This window comes from Nuphar pumila, chromosome 6, assembly GCF_984573655.1.
Source record: "Nuphar pumila chromosome 6, dmNupPumi1.hap1.1, whole genome shotgun sequence".
In the NCBI taxonomy this organism is placed as follows: Eukaryota; Viridiplantae; Streptophyta; class Magnoliopsida; order Nymphaeales; family Nymphaeaceae; genus Nuphar; species Nuphar pumila.
In genome coordinates, this window is record NC_143254.1 from 69,399,596 (window position 1) to 69,420,020 (window position 20,425).

Below are 20,425 nucleotides of genomic sequence, written 5' to 3' on the forward strand. Positions count from 1 at the left end.
AAGAACAGAATTAAGGAGAAGGGTTTCTCCGATCGAAACCGGCTTCATCCGCGGTGAGTACCCAATCTTCTCTCTCCATTCATTTTCTTGCTAATTTAGACATTGTTTTTCTCTTTTAGTATAAGCATTGTATGCAATATTGGTTCATCTATAGTGATATCGATTTGCATCTTGCAAACAGGAATTTGCCCCATTGTTGGGCCACAATTTTTTTTATTTTTTTTTTGTATTTCCATGATTTCATAAGCATCGTAAGCCATTTTGATTTCATGCTTTATTCTGGTATTTACCTCGGGTTTTAACTTCTAATTTATACCCAATTTCTTCTTCTTCTTCTTCTTTTCTTTTTCTTCTTCTCTCTTTCTCTCTCTCTTCTTTCAGCTTCTTCGAACCTTCAGTTTACGAATTATTGCTATAGAACCCCTTTTGACTTGTTGTTATTATCTTCTATTTTCTAATTTCGGTGGATTCCCCTTTAGTTAGCACCCTAATCTAGTTTCACATCATGGTAAGCACACACGTTCGATTCTCTTTCCTTTTTTTATGGTTTGATCTATGTAAAAAAAAAGGTATGCCCTATGCCTTAGTAAGCACACGATCTATCAGATCCTTGAGTTAAATGTTCTTCTGTGTCATCGTGAGTGGGTCATTGAAAATAGTGGGAAGGCTCTAAATCGTCTTCTGTTGGTAATTTACAGCCTTCCTCCGCTTGATTTCCTCTTTCAACAATTATATATCTCATCATATACGAGTTAATGTCTTATAGATACCTGATTCATTTCATTTCCTCAATTTTTTTAATCTATAGCATACGCATGTCTTGTTCTGTATGGAGTTATTTGTCGTTTCATTTTGATTTACAGCATATTCATTTTTGTTGTGTATTTTCAATACTTTAAGCATACAGCTCCAGCATAACTGGGGGTGGAAGACGGTGCCCTGTTGCACGTTCTATTTGCTTTTATGGAATTGCTATGCCAACTTCTGAGCATTCCCACCATTTTCACTCGTTCTTCTTTAATGATACATATTGGAAATATTTGTTGAAAATAACATTGATGTGAGAATCAACAGTGATGTGTCGACTATTAGTGATATTCAAAGTTTTCTGTCACTTTCTATATATTTGTGTACTATTCTTTTTTCCTTTATGCACCATTAGTTCATTTCATTAGATCATTACTTTGCCAATCATTCATCTCCCCTTTTAATATCTGATTCACGTATCGTTTCCAATACCATTAATAAGTCGTCGGGTTTAATTGAATGATTATCCTAATATCCAGAATTTTTTTTTTCTGTACATGGTTAGTGATATGGACCTATCTTTACATGGTTAATATTGGGAGTGAATGACAGCATTTTTTTTTATCTGATTGCTCATTGTCTGAAGTTCATTACAACTGACAGTAAGGCATAGTTTGTCTGTTAGTGGTATGGACCTCTCTTTACATGGTTAATATTGGGAGTGAATGACAACATTTTCTTTTATCTGATTGCTCATTGTCTGGAGTTCATTACAACTGACAGTAAGGCACAGTCTGCCTGTTAGCGGCATGGACCTATCTTTACATGGTTAATACTGGGAGTGAATGCCAACATTTTCTTTTATCTGATTACTCATCGTCTGGAGTTGGGTGTGAGCCATAAAACCCTCACCATGGATGTTAAACATAGTAGCAACTGATTGTTGAGGCAGTCTTGGGGACGTCGCTGACTTCATTATGTAACCATGTATGTCATATATGGTTGACAGGGTAAGTTTTCTTCGTCTTCTCAAAATCGATATAGTGGCATAATACACTGAAAGTATATTACTGCTAGGATATGTGTCCTGGAATTTTTTTATCTTACTATTGTTAATCTTGTACAGGGTACCTTGATACTGTAAGTGGGGCTGTGAACCTTGCGTTGGTTGAAGGGGTGTGCCTCAGTTTTAATTCAGGTGATCTCTCGATATTTTATGCCAAATAAACATACGATATATGGCATTTGCTTCTTGCAGCTTAAGCTCAAAAGCATATGCGCACCCCGCATATCTGTTAATCTGTAACACCTGTTATCACCCACATTCACTTATATATATGTTTCTTTTTTTTTTACTGGCAGCACATTGCCTCATCTATGCTTCATCTGTTGGGGCCTTACATCCATCTCCATATATCTGTTTTCCTGTATATATACACACAGTCACTACTTCACCTCCAATATTTAGATACATATGTGTTTCTCTCAATCTCTGGTAAATCTTCAGTTTTTTTGGACTCTCTGTTTATAGTATATATATAAGGGTTGATCCTGCGGTTGGCTTGGCATGTGGGGACTCTTGAATTCCATTCTATGGTGTTCCTCAATCGGCCGAAGTTTCAAGAATGAGTTGATATCCAGTTTTGAACAGATGTAAAGGATGATTTGTTCAAGGGTCCTCTAAAGATGTATCTGATGAATGATGTTACTGTTCTCCAGTGGGGCAGCAGATAACTGCCATGGAGAAGCACTCATATCTGAGCATTTATAGTAGATTTATAATGAGCATCATACCTGAATTTTCCTTTCCTCTGAAGTTCTACATACAAACTTTACAGTATTGTTTCTGAATTTGGATATAAAATTTGACTGTTAAATATCAGACAATCTAGGTGTGTATTAGAGGAGTTCATGTTGAATATTGACACAAAATGTGTTAGATAAACTTTGATAATCTGTAGGTGTAGTTAATATGTGTCAACATGGTGAACCAGTAACAATGGAGTAGGGTTAGTATTAGGCAAAGGGATCAAATCTGTGTAAGGTGTATTGGTAAGTGTTGACAGTTAATCTGTATTGATTAAACTGTTAGTCAGTAATAATGTATAGATCAGTCCCAGTTGAGCTATGTATATTCCTCACATTGTACATGATTAGTTTGAATGTTAGCTATATAAAGGTATTAGTTATAATATTATGTTAATTTGCATATACAACTGTGCTGCTAAGGGTTATGTAGTGCTCAGTATTCCTATTAAACTTCATAACAAGTTAGTACATTGCACTTCTATCCTGTGACATCATCCATGAATTTCCAGCCCAATTAGGCATCAATATGAGCATTCAACCCAGCTAGGCATAGATACATTCATTGGCGTGAGCTTCCATCTCCGATTAGAACCCAACATAGGCATGTGTACTCTTCCAACCACAAGTATAGCTTTGTACACCTCCATTGCATTTACCAAGGCATTTAGATGACACCTTCCCATATCTATCTGAACCAAGGCATCCATATATGCTCGTTCTTTCTTTTTCTACATAAAGCATAACATTTGGATGTTTGTTTGGTCCTCCATCTTTTGCAATTTAGTGATTAACTTTGTTTTGCAGGAAATACATCAAATCCTTTCTTAGATTGAGATTTTGTCATTTTCAATTTTAAAGATTGTAATAATTTAGAATATAATGAGAAGTTTATGTTTCTAGCTTAGATAAAATGAATAAGCATGCAAATATCCTCTGTTTCATTATTTTCTTTTATCTTTCAAAATCTCACAAATGGTAAAACATGAATGGCACGTGCACCATCTTTAAGAGGTAATTAATCCTAAGTTGACGATTTACATCAATGGCCATAGTCAGGATGTAAACAAAACTTAGAATTTTTATCTTTTGTAAAATAACACTGGATCCACACTAGATCCTTTTCAAAATTCATCATACTTTCTTTAAATATTTTCCCCTTTTATTAGAGTTTAGTTTAAAATTAATTTAATACATATATCAATGACCATAGTCAGGATATATTGAGAATTAATTTCATTTTAAACTCTATAAAAGCACCAAAGTGTATTTTATTCTTCATTTGAATTTAGATATGATTATTTTATAATACATTCAATGACCATAGTCAAGAGTGTATTATATCATTAATCTTATTTACATTCATTTAAAGAATAAAATATGATTTTCAAATCCAATTTCAAAAATTATTTAGATTCATTCATCATTTAGGATAAAATTGCATCATATTTTCAAAATTCCAAGTGATTTCTTTCTCAGATCAAATCTTATTTATAAATTCAAATTCAATTCTATCTCATTTCAAAAATCAAAAAATTCAATTTCAAAGTCCAATTTGACTTTGAAATTTCCAAATCATTTTGTATTCAAATTTCAATTTCCAAATCAACATCCAAACTTCAAAGTTCAATTTAACCTTGAAGTTATCTTCTGTTTCAAAATCAAGTTTATTTTTCTCATCTCCAAATTCAAAATCAAAGTTTGAGATTGATTTTAAATTTCAAAATTTGACTCTTCCTAAATTTTAAATTCAATCTGGGTTTTCAAAACCCAGATCCATCTTTAAAAGTCCCACTTGGACTTTCAGAATCCAAATACAAGGTCAGATCCAAAACCCATCTTAGGATCCAGAATCCCATTTCACCTTGGATCTTAGACCTCAGATCCAAATCCCTTTTAAGATCTAGAATCCGATTCCATCTTGGATTTCAGACTTCAGATCCAAATTCCATTTTAGGATCCAGAATTCAATTTCCACTTTGGATCTCAGACATCAGATCCAAATCCATTTTAGGATCCAGAACCCAATTCCACTTTGGATCTCAAACTTCAGATCCAAATCCATTTTAGGATCCAGAACCCAATTCCATTTTGGATCTCAGACTTCAGATCCAAATCCATTTTAGGATCCAGAACTCAATTCCATTTTGGATCTCAGATTTCAAATCCAAAATCCGTTCTAGGATCCAGAATCCAATTCCACCTTGGATCTCAGACTTTAGATCCAAATTCCATTCCAAATTTTGGATCCAATTCCATTTAGGATCCAGAATTCAACATCATCATTGGATCTTAGATTTTAGATCCAAAATTCCATTCCAAATTTTGGATCCAATTCCATCATTAGATCTCAGATTTCATATTCAATTCCCATTCACGATTCTAAATCCAGAATTCAATCTCAACTCTATTTAAAATCCAAACTTTGGATTCAAATTCCATCTTGAATTTCAGATTTAAAATCAACTTCTATTCTCAAATCCAGTTCCATTTCATTCCAGATTTCAAAATCCAAGTTTATCTTGATTCTCGAAATTCCAAAAACTAATTCTATTTCTCAATTCTATTTTGATTTCTCAATTCTATTTTGATTTCTCAATTCTATTTTGATTTCTCAAATCTTATTCTGATTTCAAGCTTTACAATTGAAATTCAAATCACATTCCATCTCTATTGTGATTCAAAATCCTAATTCAAAGTCCATTCATGACTTTGAATTTTCCTTTCTTCTCCTTTTATCTCAACTTCAAAACCATTCCTTTCGAAATTCAGATTCATTTTTCCCAAGCTCCAATTATTCCAAAAACTTTAAATCTTAAGTTCTAAAGTTAGAAACTATCTCTTCACTCTATTATCAGATTCATCTTAAAAACACTTGGAGATTTTCAAAATCATTTTTTGAAAAAGAGCATACATCCTTGCATTCGCACAAGCATGATTCTTTGCGCATTTAGATTTAGAATAAATTCTTAGATAATTTCTTAGCAAAGCAAAAGGCATGAAATCGACCCTTGGTTCGATTACCCCTGGTAAAGGCGCCAGGAACGGTCGAACCTCGTACCGACGAGCGGATCCCGTCTCCCAATTTTCTCGCAAATATTTCAAAAACGAAGGCGAGTTATTTCCTTAAATATTTTCAAAATTAAGGTCAAGTGAGACCCCGCAAAAGAGTTCCTCTCTATCTCTTCTCTTCTTTTCTTTTCTTTTCTCTTCTCTCTTTCTTTCTGTCTTTTATTTTTCTCCCTTTAAAAAGGAGGAAATAGAGGTTGGAAAGGAAAAGAGAGAAAAACCACAAAGGAAAAATTTTGCGATGATCACAGTATGTCATAAGAAAACACCTATTTAATGAATTAAAATAATAATTTGATTCCAACAAATTATATTATTCTCTTTATAACTTTAATTAACGTAGAATGGTTGATGCCTCTTGAGAAAATAGTCTCTCGTTCGTTAAAATTAATCGTTCTAAGTTTCGGGTCCAAAATTAGGTCAAGACTCTTAATTCACATGCACTGACGAGGTTTGTTCGTCGTTCGGGTTACAAATTCGGGGTGTATTACTACAACCCTACTCTAAACTTACCCTAAAAATTTTGGGGGTTGACCCGCTCTAGATTTCCCGAAATGCCTCTATTTACATAAAATTACGCAATTTAACCCAATTCTCAAAATAAGCAAATCTTTAGAAATTGCCAAAACATAAAAATTCATTGATTTCCATATAATTACACAATATACATAAAAATGAAAATTGTGGATCTTACATCCTCCCCTCCTTAAAAAGGATTTCGTCCACGAAATCACCCTTAGGAGGTTACAAAAAGTTCCGAATACATCTCTCTCATGCTCGCTTCTGGTTCCCATGTGCATTCTTCAATGCCATGGTGCTGCCATCGTACCTTAACTAGCGGAATAGTCTTGGTATGCAAAACTTGATCTTGTCGATCAACAACCTCAATAGGCCTTTCTGACAAAGTCAGATCTTCCTGCACATCCACATCTTCATAACAAATGACATGCGATGGGTCAGGAATGTACTTCTTGAGCATCGACACGTGAAAAACATTGTGAATGTGGGCATATTGTGGAGGCAACTCAACACGATATGCCACTTCACCAATCCTTGCCACGATCTCGAACGGTTCAACATACCTTGGACTCAACTTCCTTTTCTTCCCAAAATGAAATACGCTCTTTGTAGGTGAAACTCTGACAAAAACCATGTCTCCAACATCGAAAGACAATTTGCGACGTCTCTTATCGGCGTAACTCTTCTGCCTATCTTGCGCTGCCTTCAAACGTTCACGAATCTTCTGCACTTGCTGCGTGTAGTGCTGAAGAACAATCGGCGCTTCGCTCGCTCTATCGCTGATGTCATCCCAATAAGATGGCGACCGACAAGGTCTACCATACAATGCTTCATACGGTGCCATCTTGATACTAGCGTGATAATTGTTGTTATACGCGAACTCTACCAAACATAGGCGTGAATCACATTCACCCTTCCAATCAAGCATACAAGCTCGTAACATATCTTCTAACATTTGAATCGTCCGCTCGGACTGTCCATCCGTCTGAGGATGAAAGGTTGTGCTAAACTTCAACTTCATCCCCAAAGCAGATTGAAATTGACCCCACAGTCGCGAAGTGAATCGGGGATCACGATCTGAAATGATAGATCTTGGCACACCGTGCAATCAAACGATCTCTCTAATGTACAAGTCGACTAAGCTCTCGAGCGACTGACTGATCCTGATCGGCAAGAAGTGGGCAAACTTGGAAAGTCTGTCCACGACTACCTAAATCACATCATGTTTACGCCTCGTCAGTGGTAAACCAACCACAAAATCCATCGTAACATCCTCCCATTTTCACTAAGGGATCTTAATCCTTTGCAAGGTGCCACCGGGATGCTGATGTTCCGCTTTGACTTGCTGACAAGTCAAACACCTTGCAACGTAAGCCGCTATCTCTCGCTTCATGCCATGTCACCAATACTTCCGTTGTAAGTCTTTGAACATCTTCGATCTTCCTCGATGAATCGTGTACTTCGACATGTGAGCCTCGTCAAGAATTTCTCTCTTCAGCTCAAGGTTACTTGGAACCCAAAGGCGATCTCTCATACGAACGTTGCCATCTTCAGACACCCTAAAAGAAGAATCTGCTTGCCCAGCCAAGGCCAGAAACTTGCCATACTGGTCGTCAAACTTCTGAGCCTCTACGATCTTTGGCAAAAACTCGGATCGAATGGTTAGACCAGACAATCTGATCGAACCATCACCAACAGAAAAAGGTTTTCAGGCTACGAAATCTTCAATGAGCTTCTGGCTCCACACAAGACTAGCCAAAACACCCTCGCTTTGCGGCTAAGCGCATCCGCCACAACGTTCGCCTTACCCGGGTGGTAAGACAACGTGAAATCGTAGTCCTTGATGAACTCAAGTCATCATCGCTGCCTCATGTTCAGCTCCTTCTGAGAAAACAAATACTTGAGGCTCTTGTGGTCTGAAAAGACCTCAAACGATTCCCCATATAGGTAATGTCACCACGATTTCAAAGCAAACACGACTGCTGCCAATTCTAAATCATGTGTCGGATAATTCCATTCATGAGTCTTTAATTGTCTGGAGGCATAGGCAATCACTCGGCCATGCTGCATAAGCACGCAACCTAAACCGGTACCAGAGGCGTCTGTATATACCACAAAACCACCCCTACCAGAAGGTAACGCTAACACCAGCGAGGTTGTCAACTTCATCTTCAGGATCTGGAAACTGTCCTCACAGGCACTATTCCACACGAACTTAACACCCTTACGTAACAGCTTCGTCAAAGGTAAAGCGATCCTCGAAAAGTCTTGGATAAAACGTCGGTAGTAACCGGCCAATCCAAGAAAACTACGAATCTCGGACACATTCTGCGGCTGCTTTCAGCCCAAAACTGCTTTGACTTTCGCTGGATTAACGGATACTTCGTCTATCGATATCACATGGCCAAGAAACATGACGCGCTTGAGCCAAAACTCACACTTAGAGAACTTGGCGAACAACTGATGCTCACGAAGAGTGCTCAAAACAATCCGCAGATGCTCTCAATGCCGCTTCGGACTCTCCGAATAGACCAAGATGTCGTCGATAAATACTATCACGAACGAGTCCACAAATGGATGAAAGATCCGGTTCATCAAATCCATGAACGCTGCTGGAGCATTTGTGAGGCCAAAAGGCATCACCACGAACTCATATAACCCATATCTTGTCTGGAAAGCTGTCTTCGCAATATCATCCTCTCGGATGCGAAGCTGATGGTAGCCCGATCTGAGATCAATCTTCGAGAAATCCTTTGCCTTCTGCAACTGATCAAAAAGGTCTTCGATCCTCGGTAACAGATACTTGTTCTTAATCGTCCCTTGGTTGAGCATCCGATAATCGATGCACAACCTCAGGGATCCATCCTTCTTCCAAACGAACAGCACTGGTGCTCCCCACGATGAAGCACTAGGTCGAATAAAACCTTGATCGAGAAGTTCTTCCAACTGACGCTTCAACTCCTCAAGTTCCGCTGGGGCCATACGGTATAGTGCCTTGGAAATTGGTATCGTTCCAGACATCAACTCGATACCGAATTTGATCTCTCGCCTCAGAGGTAACCCCGACAGTTCCTTTGGAAACACATCGGCGAAGTCTCGAACCACGTCCAAGTCATCGATCAACACCATCTCAGGTTCAACTGGGGCAATACTGACTAGAAAAGCAGTACCCCCGTTCCGCAGATACTTCTGAGCCTTGAAAGAAGAAATCATGCGGCTATCGCGCAGAGGTTGAGGAAGCTTGATCTCCAAAATAGGACGATTAGGCCGAAAAAGAACGACCTTGCCTTCCTGACAAAAGACTTGAGCTTGGTACTCGAAAAGCCAATCCATGCCCAAAATCATATCGTACTCGGTCATATCTAACAGGATAACGTCAACTGACAGGTTCTGCCCTGCCACTGACACCACAATGTTCACAATATACGAGTTACAAAAAGACTGTTCTCCAGTTGGAATGCGAACCTCCAACGGAAAATTCAGAGGCTCGACTGCCAAAGGCAAGGTACAAGCAAATCTAGATGTTATAAACGAATGAATAGCACCACAATCAAACAAAGTAAATGCTTCATGTCCGGCTACTGAGATCGTACCTTGGACCAACTCTGCCTTGGTCACTTGCTCAACTATTGCCGCGTATGCTCGTCTGGCAATGACTTTCTGGTTCGTTGGCCTCGGTGGATATGACTGTGGTAGCTGCGGCTGTTGCTGCTGTGTAGCAGGCTGTCGTTGTTGTAATGGCTGGGAGGTACTCGGCGTATTAATGCGTTGGTCGTCTGCCTGTTTCTTCCTGCAATCCCGAATATAGTGACCCATCTTTCCGCAATATAAGCATCCACCTGTGTCCTGTGGGCAAGGTCGCCTTGGATGATCTGTGGTACATTTTGGACAACTAGCCGCGGTAAGCTGATTCTGCTGCGGCTGCTGGCGTTGCTGGTATTGAGGCCTACGGTTCTGATACTGAATCTGGCGGGTGTTGCTGTCGTTGTTGTTGTTGCGCTGCTTTTTTGACTTAGGATGGAACTTCCTTCCACCCTGGTTCTTCTGGAAATGTCTCTTCCTTGGCCAACTCTTTTGGCCAGGATTCTGCTACTGCTGACGTGGTGCAGGAGTCTTCTGCGATTCGGTCCAGTCATACTCAAGCAAGGAGGCTGTGTCTAAAGCCTCATTGACCGTCATAGGTGCACGGGTGTACACCTTCGTCCGTAAGACTGGCTTCATCCCTCGCACAAATTTAAGCGCTCGCTCCTTCTCTGTCGTGTATAAGTGCGGACAAAACCTCTCCAGGCTGCGAAAACGCGTGACATATTCAGAGAGAAAAGAACTACCCTGTTGGAGGTCGAGAAACTCCTGCATTTTCTGGCTCCTCTCATGAGCTAGAAAATAGGCTGCGTAGAATGCTTCTATAAATTGCTCCCAATCAACTGGCTGGTTATCAAATTTGATCTCCCAGGTGGTTGCCCACCACCTCTTTGCATCTTTCTTGAGACGGTATGTCCCAAAATCTACTTTCTGATCATCACCAACTTGTAAGACACGAAAGATACGCTCTATTTCTCTAATCCAATCTTCGGCTGCTTCTGGCGACGACTTCCCGTCAAACGAGGGAGGGTTTAAGCTCATAAACTGCTTGTATGGGACTGCTACAACAGGAACCTGGGTAGGTGCTCCCTATCCCTGGGCGGCCTGCTGGAGGTGCTCGCCCATGTTCCGCATAGTCTCTGCTTGTCGACCCACAACCTCGGTAAGGTTGTTCAGAGTCTCCATAAGGTCATCACACCCGGTGCACCATGCCATCTAAATACGCAAAAGTCTATACGTAAGCAACCAACAATTACACAGGGATAGGAAAATTCCATTTTATTAGTAAGAAACTATAATATTACAGAAGTACCCTTCATCAAGATAGGGTTAAACAAGCACTGGCAACAACTTAAGCATAACAAAACCAAAAATGAAACACTGACTCAATGTTTCTAACATCAAAACAACACATCACAAATTTATGATTTGCTGGTGTAGAAGTCTCTGTAGTCCTTCTGACTACCACAACGCCTCAGTCTAACACGTGGAGGAGAAACAACATTCCTTAGTGTCGTGTTAGAGATCTTCTGAACTTCCCTTAGAATCGGCAGCACGTACTCTGAAGAATATTTGGGAGAATCAATCGCTCCACGCCTATCTCCATCCTGGCTATCCACTTCCACCACCAATGGTCCATAGACCAAAGAAACATTCTCGATGTCTTCCGCATTGCTCTTTCAGAGCTCATCCCTCTGCTTCGTTTGGCATTCCTCTTCGACATGCCCATGAAGACTACACTTGGGGCACTCGGCCAACTCACGGGGACAGATTTGCTCCGCGTGATCTTCCAAACACTTGGCACATGGAGGTGCCAACATATGCACATTACGTGCCAAATGTCACACAGCTCCACTCAGGGCCTCTTCGCCTTGAGTCAGGTTTTGGAGAGCCACCAAAATCTTGCCGTAGGTAGGGTTTGTCGACATCTATCACATACACAGAACCACAAACACAGACTATCTAAAAGCAGGAAATAAAGGAAATAAAGAAGCTTAATCTTATACTTACAGTGCGATGGATGATGCACGATGAAGCTCTGACCACACACTTAACTCTGCTCGGATACCAAACACTGTGGCGCCCCAAACCCCAACCTTGGAAAAACTAGGAATTTTCAGTGATTTTATTTTAAAGGGTTTAAGTAGAAAACCAGCGGAAAGCAAGTGTGGGGAAAACAACAAAGCCGCAAGTCTGGGCGACCACCACAGATAAGTGCAACAAGTGGAAACAGTGTAACCAACGGTGTGTACAAAAAGTGTAACTGTAAAGTAAAAACAGGAAACACCCCAACAGTTTTAAGAGTTTACAAATGTAAGGACTAAAGATACAAAACAGGGAATATATCCCAACAACAACCAAAACCCAAAAGAAAACCACCAGGTACAGGAACTGCAGGTCAAGTGTGTGTGGGTCCTCAGAGCCTCTGCCGTGTATCACCGCATCAGCACTATACCTTTTCGTCACCTATATCCCCATAAAATGGGGTCAGTCCTCTTGCGAGGTGGTGAAGAAACAACTACAAGCAGGTATATATATCATGTACACAGAAAAAGCAGGAAAAGCTAACAAGTGTAAGTGTCTGTGTCAAGTAAGTGCAAAGTAACAAGTACTAGTCAACAAGCCATAGTAACAGTTACAACAAGTAGCTAAAGCAACGAACTGAGCAGCAAGTAACTGCATAAGCAACAGTAACTGTAAGCAAGTGCTCAAAGTAGTAATAACTGTAACAAGAGCTGAACAACAAGTAACCAAGTAACAGCTGAAGCAAGTAAAGCAACTGGAGTGAAGTCCACAGCCCAAGTAAGATAGCAACTACAGTAAGTCAGCTGATTGGTTAGTCTTTAAGTTCTTCTGATTACTCCTTTAGGTACGCAAAGGAAAGCTCGCATTCTGTGAGACATGCACCCAGCGTCTGTTATTTAAATTCTAATGTGGTAACCGGGGAAGCTACAGACTGAGTCAACCTCATGCGAGCAACACACTGCTAGGAGAAAATACTCGCATAGGCAAGGATTGCAATCCATACTACTGCAGTAGTGAGGTCCTAGAAAGGCACCTCAACCTCCCTGACTCTGAGTGACGGGAGGCCAAAAGATGCTACAGCTCCTGTCAAAACACGTGTCGTAGTAACAACAAGTCACTCAAAGTTGTACCATCCACTCTCTCCCAAGGTGAACCATTTTGTGAATGGGGCGAAGCAGGTTTATCTTTCTTAAGGCTCATGTTTCAATCATACCTTACTATGAGGAATTTGCCTCGTGGTCCCTGTAGGGTACGCAAAACGAGGACTTAGCCTGCCCATTCACATGCTCAGCCTCACGCGGTCAACGGAGCACACCGCTGTGATCATCGCAAAATTTTTCCTCTCTTGTGGTTTCTCTCTCTTCCTTCTCTTTTCCTTTTCTAACCTCTATTTCCTCCTTTTTGAAGGGAGAGAAATAAAAGAAAGAAAAGAAAGAGAGAAGAGAAAAGAAAAGAAAGAAAAAGAGAAGAGGAACTCTTTTGCGGAGTTTCACTTGACCTTAATTTGAAAATATTTAGCAAATAACTCGCCTCCGTTTTGAAAATATTTGCGGGAAAATGGAGAGACGGGATTCGCTCGTCGGTACGAGGTTCGACCGTTCCTAGCGCCTTTACCAGGGGTAATCGAACCAAGGATCGAATCTATGCCTTTTGCTTTGCCTAAATATCATATAAGAATTTATCCTAAAGATCTAAATGCACAAAGAATCATGCTTGTGCAATGCAAGGATGTATGCTCTTTTTGAAAAGATGTTTTGAAAATTTCCAAGTATTCTAAGATGAACTTGATGAGAGAGTGAAGAAATGATTGAATCTAACTTTAGAACTTGAGATAGATTAGAGAAGTTCTAAGTCTTTGAAGTAAATCAGAGTTGGCAGCATAAATCTTGATTTTGAGAAAGTATGATTTGAAGCTTTGAAATGAAAGGAAATGAAGTTTCAAAGTCATAAATGGACTTTTAATTTAATCATAGATTTAGGAGAAGAAGATGAAATTTTGAAGTGATATTTTATTTGAATCTTAGAATGGATCTGAGAAAATCAAATGGCATTTAAAAATAGAAATGGATTTAAAAGATTCAGATTAGATCTGAAGATGGAATTGGATTTGAAATCGAGACTTGGAAATGGATTTTGGATCTTAAAAAATGGGTTTAGGATTTGAAGTCTGAGATCCAAAGTGGAAATTGGATTCTAGATCCTAAGATGGATTTGGATCTGAAGTCTGAGATCCAATATAGAGTTGGACTCTGTATCCTAAGATGGGTTTTGGATCTAAAGTCTGAGATCCAATCTAGAATTGGATTCTGGATCCTAAAATAGATTTGGATCTGAAGTCTAAGATCCAAGGTGTGAATCGAGTTCTGGATCCTAAAATGGATTTGGATCTGAAGTCTGAGATCCAAAGTGGCATTGGATTCTGGATCCTAAAATGGATTTGGATCTGAAGTCTGAGATCCAAAGTAGAATTGGATTCTGGATCCATAATCTTAAATAGGAATTGGATCCGAATTTTGGAATCCGAGATGAATTTTGGATCTAACTTTGGACTTTGAATTTTAAATTTGATTTGAGATTTTGAACTCTGAATATATAAATGAATTCAAAGTCAAATTGGACTTTGAATTTGAAAACTTGAATTTTGGAAAAAAAAGATGAATCAAGAATTTCAAAGTTAAATTGAACTTTGAATTTGATTTCAATTAGAATTTGAATTTTGGATATACAAATGAATTTCAAAGTCAAATTAAACTTTTGAATTTAAAGTTTTGAATTGGGAACCAGAAGATGAATCAGAAATTTCAAAGTTAAATTGAACTTTGAAATTGAATTTTGAATCTTTGAAATAAGATAGAAGAATGAATTAAAATAGAGATTGAAGAAAGATATTTGAGATCACTTGGAATTTTGAAAAAGGAATTTTGGAAATATGATGTTGTTCTATCCTAAATGATGAAATGAATTTAAATTTTGAAATTGGATTTTGAAAATTGTATTTCATTCTTTACATGAATTGAAATAAGATTGAAAATATAATACATCCTTGACTATGGTCATTGAATGTATTATATAATAATCTATATTTAAATTCAGGTGAAGAATAAAACATACTTTTGTGCTTTCATAGAGTTTAAAATGAAATTAACTCACAATATACCTTGACCATGGTCGTTGGTATATATTTTGAGCCAATTTTAAGTTAAACTTTAATAAAAGAAGGAAATATTTGAAAATATGATGATTTTTGAATAGGATTCAGTGTGGATCCAATGTTTATTTTATAAAAGATAAAAATCCTAAGTTTTGTTTATATCCTGACTATGGCCATTGATGTAAATCATCAACTTAGGATTAATTACCTCTTACGAAATGGTGCACGTGTCATTCGTGTTTCACCATTGTGAGATTTTTTGAAAAATAAAGGTACAAGCATGAAAAACAAACAATTTATGATATTTACAATGCTCATTCATTATATTCTAAAGCTGAAAGGAGAAATTTCTCATTTATATCTACTTTATTACAACTTGGAATTGCCAATATCAGAAATTTCCAGTCCAAGAGAGAAAGTCAAACTTCTTATATCTTCCTGCAAAACAGAGTTAGCACAAGACATATAATAAACAAACGTAATACTGAGAACTGATATACATCTATGTAGGCAATGTACATGCATACACATACATATATATAGGTATATACATATATCTACATATATATGTACACATATATATACATATATATATATAGAGAGAGAGAGAGAGAGAGTGTTGGTATAATTGTTTTTGCAGGAATTGAGGCAGGTATGTGGCTGGTAAGTAGCTGAACATGATAACAGTGGGAATTAGAGCTTCAGCATTGCTGTAAACAAAGGGATGCAAGGGTGTATGCACGATATGTATGTGCTGTGAGTATGTGCATAATAAATATCCCACAAGAAACTTTCAGATATTATCAGACATAAGTGTAAAGTAGAATAGCACATTTGATATAAGAGGAAAAGATATACCTAGAAGGAGCACAATGGTCCTCCGCCTTTGGCAAAAAGAAGAAGCATATAGTTATTCACTTCACAATGTAAGTCCAGATGTCTTTCTTTAACAAGATCAGAAGCAAAGGCCAGTTTGGCTTCTGCAACCATAGTAGGTGGAGGATGGGATGAAATCATGGTAATTTGGTCACGACATAGTCGTGACTTTCAACCATGTGCAAATATCATAGCAGAATTGCCATGATATGCCTATGAGATTGTATTGAGCCAATGAGACCATGGCAATTTGGACTGCTGTGTGATAGGCATGAAATCACCATAATTTGGCAGACTGTCGTGAATCCCAAAGAATCACAGTATTGCTTTAGAAAACATAACAATGCTATATCATGAGATCCCAATATTACTGTGCAGCAAACCATAAGGTGGCTATTGTGCATTTATGAAGTATAAGATGGACAGGATAGAAGATAGACGCAGCCAGCAGTGAGCCATCATGTACAATGTGAAGTCTTTTAGTGTTATGGCAATGGATTCAATTATTTAAACAAGTTAACAAGACTAAACTAAAGGGTTTGAATTATACATACAGTTTACCTTGTTCCTTCTGGTGTCTCTATTACACAATGAATCCCTACCAAGGTAGTTGGTATTGTAGAGTATGACTATGCAGAAGATCACAACTCAATGTTGAAACCCTTCAGCAAACTCAAATATCACTGCAGACATTTCAAATGTCAACTCGGCACCACCATTATCTAAGATATAGCAAGCAAATTTCTGAATAGGGTAGCCCACAGTAAGAATGGACAGGACAGTGTTTGCAGCAACCAATAGAGGTCCCTCCATGATACCCACCATATTGATAAGAACATCAAATACCAGCAAACTTTGAGGATTTTACCATCACTTTCATACCTTAATAATAGTCTATTCAGGTATGTCTCTCATTCAATAGGGGACCATTAGGAGACTGGTCCAAAACCATCACTATCCTCAATGTTAAGGTCACCGACATGGTCGATGAGATATTCACAAATTGCCTACCTCTCACACAAAGCTGCATAGCGCAAAGGAGTTTGGCCCTTATTATCCTTGACATTTACATCTGAATGCTTACTCACAAGCAGTTCAACAGCAGCTGAGTGGCCACGGTCTACTGCCCAGTGTAGTGCAGTCCTTCTATCACTGTCTGCAAACAATAAGAGTATGTTAATGTTTAGAATGATTCTTGATTAAACAATTCATTTATTTAAAGAATTCTAGCAATAGCTTCAACATCAAGCAATGCTAAAAGACTTGTCAAAATCTGAACTGGGCAAACTTGGTCCTATTACAAAGCTGTGAGGCAGGAGATAGAACTCAATCACAAGCATGAAGCCTACATAAAACAACTAGGTATATGATGAATCGTCACTGCGTGTCACCAGAAAATTACAAATAAAGAGTGGTAATTTAAAAAAAAATACTGTTGATGCCACTTAAACAAGTAAAAGTGACACGACCTTTACACAGAAAGAGTAATCATGTATTTCAAGCTCAAGTATGATCAGTTCATTCATGTTGATAAACAAGAAATTACAATATAGCGATCATAATCATTTCTTGCAACTGCTGCACAAAAATATACCTCTATCTAAATACCAAATGGGACTTCAAATTGAAAGAAAAAGAAAAAGAATTTCTGACATGGTAATGAGGGAAAATATTTGTAAGAATGCCTACTCTAGTGAACCATGCGCTCGATACAAAATAGTGTTTGTTGTACAAGGGCCAACCAGATTTTCTTGCACCATACACATTAGAAATCAAAATTAGGTAAGAATTATTTGGACCAGTAGAACAAAACACCAAAATACGGTCCCATCAAGATGTACATACAGCTGGGATAGACTGAAAATTTCTACTGATCCATAATCTTGTAGGGTCAAGGTAACAACACCACCCATGAATCATGATGTGCTTGCAAATAATTAGTAGTTGGGATCCAATTTTTCTGAGGATTGACTTTTTCATGTGTTGGAACCCTTCAACTTAAGGCATGTTCACTCAGTCACTAGATTATGCAGAACTTCCTTGCGTTTAAAAAAAAAGAAAAGAACATGTTGCTAGGATTTCAAGTTGAGCAGATAACTGACATAAAGCATCCAGTTCTCGCAAGAAAAGTGCAACCTCAGTCAATCTAGAATCCAAATTTTCATCACCCTTTTGCATTACTGCGAACTAGTAAAGTTACCTTTTGCAATTTGGAAAGGTTTTGATATAAAAGCAAATTGGATTCAGAATTCATATAACTGGGATCAAATAACGTTCAGAACAAAGGTATAAACATGTGAAACCATGCAAGTATCACCACATTGATTAAGAGAACCAGTTTACCTAGAACATATAAAATCAGAAATCCTTTATTCCTGCAAAAGAGAGAAGTAAAGAGGAATACAATACCTGATATATGAGAGAAAGCTCATAGGATAAAAGGATGACCTGTATCTGTCAGTCTTTGTTATGCTATTAAAATTTCAAAGGAAAATTAGCATTAGAAAACCTATGTGCATGTGGGCATGGTATTTGCGCTTTTCAATTTACCCTGCAAATTTAAATCACATCGTGACCCTGACTATCATATAATCATACATAAAGCAACAGGGGACCTAAAAGTGAGTAAACTGGAACTAAATCATGTCTAATAAATGATGTGTAACATTGTTCACTAACAGAATAAACTCATCAACTATCTTCCTCTTTCCATTTTGTTTACCTGTAATGCCCCTTTTCTCTCTCCTTTTTTTTTTTTTGATCCATGGCGCAAACACCTGATGAAAGCAATGGGAAATTAGTAAGATTATAATCATAAGAAGTGCGACCATGACAACAGTACTGGCCCAAAAACTTGTGAAAGCTACACAATGATAAATGAGATCACTGACAGAGCCATAATCCTTGAAACTTCATTGGTAACTTTATCAGTAGTGACATTGGAACCCATTGAACTACATTTTTTTTTTGGTTTTTACCAGTTGATACATTGGAAAGACCACACTTCCCAGCCACAACACATCACGGTTGAGCTAGGAACAGGCTGATGAGCACCATCGTGGGGCATGGGAGGAATTTCTTCATATGGTAATTTATTTTGTATTTTAGATATGGGCATTGAGGTCATTTTATTGATAGGCGTTTTTGGTATGAATACACCTTCTCCAAATTCGAGATTTGCTTTTAAGGAAAGCTCTATTTTCCAACCAAATTTTAAATGAGTTACCTTTTTCAATGTGGAAACACTTTTGAATTTCAAAGGTCCTTCTAAACGTATTTACACGATTTTGGGAAAAGAGTTGACATGTTTATTTTCATTTAAAGCCAACCAAAATCGTGTATTGTGATTTTGGAAAGATTTTCAAATTGGATAGATTGTTTTTAATGAGACAAGGAAAAACACATGAGCCAAAAAGGCTGGACTGTTTTTACAATTTGCAAACTTTCCTAATGAGTAATTAAGATAATTAAGGAGGAGGAGGCCATTACCAAATTTGTGATCTAGTATTATAGCCCTACTTACTAATTGCCCATTTTGACTTAGCCTTAATTATATATTAATTAAGTTAGTAAGTATAGTATTAATATTAGATTGTAGAAATCGTGAATAGCTATTTAGGTAAGTAGTAATGTTAGTTTACAATATAGTTAGGAGTTAATTTAGAGTTACCTTAGTGTTTTAGGAAATAACCCTTAATTATTAGGATAATTAGTTTAGCTAGTCATTAGTCCTAATTAGACTAACCCTTAGGTAGTGAAGTTTAACCTTAGTTATTAGCAAATTTAATTAGTCTAACCTAAGGTGGTGTGAATCTCAATCAATGCCCTATCCTAAACCGCCATCCTAACTTCCCTTAATTAGAAACTAACCTTAGTTAGCTAACCGTAGTTAGTTATATTAGTTAGAAACTAACCTAGTCGACCCTAGTTAGTTAAACCCTATTAACCCTAGGTATCTAACACTAACCGTACCTTAGTCCTAGTTATATTAGTCATTTTAAATAGTTAAACCATAACCGACCCCCTAGTCTAACCATAGTTTACCCCCAACTAACCTTAGTTAGTAGTTAGTTCTAGTTAGAATAATCCTAGTTAATTAGTTCCTAACTCTAGGCAATTAGCTAACCCTAGTTATTAGATTAACAATAGTTAGTATCCAACCATAGTTAGTAACTAACCTAGGTAGTTAATGACTCTAATTAATCCTAACCATACCCTAGTACTCCTAGTTAGTGTCTAACTTAACTAGTGAATCATCCTAGGTAGTTAGTACCCTTAGTTAGTATTTAATCCAAGTAGAACTAACCTTAGTCGATTTTAATTAATTCCTAACCTTAGTTAACATAACCGTAGGTTAGTAGTTGTTTCCATTAGATTTTAACATTAGTTAGATAGTTAATTAATTTAGTTAGTTAGTTAGTGAGTTTAGGTTAGATTAGAATTAATGATAGCTTTAGCTTATGTTTAATATTCGTTGTTTAATTTATTTTCAATTTTTTAGATAATTAGCGTAATTGTTGTTCTTTCTGTAGTTTAGCAGTAGTTTAGGTTATTTAAGACTGTCTTTGTTCGTGGTTTAAGGCTTTAATGTCATTAGTGGATTTAACTAAATGAATAGTGCACTGAAGTTTGAAACTGATTTTTATCATG

General features: G+C 37.6%; 1 protein-coding gene across 1 annotated transcript; it reads right to left on the reverse strand.

Annotated features, from left to right (window-relative positions):
* Positions 1-10,230: 10,230 nt before the first annotated feature.
* On the reverse strand, positions 10,231-10,764 carry LOC149834912 (uncharacterized). The gene has a single exon (XM_090009483.1). The coding sequence runs from the start codon at positions 10,762-10,764 to the stop codon at positions 10,231-10,233; it is 534 nt and encodes a 177-aa protein (XP_089865609.1).
* Between the last annotated feature and the right edge of the window lie 9,661 nt (positions 10,765-20,425).

What these genes read in the sequence shown, in the direction of transcription:
- LOC149834912 (XM_090009483.1), bottom strand. Translation starts at nt 10,764, where the DNA reads ATGAGCTTAAACCCTCCCTCGTTTGACGGGAAGTCGTCGCCAGAAGCA.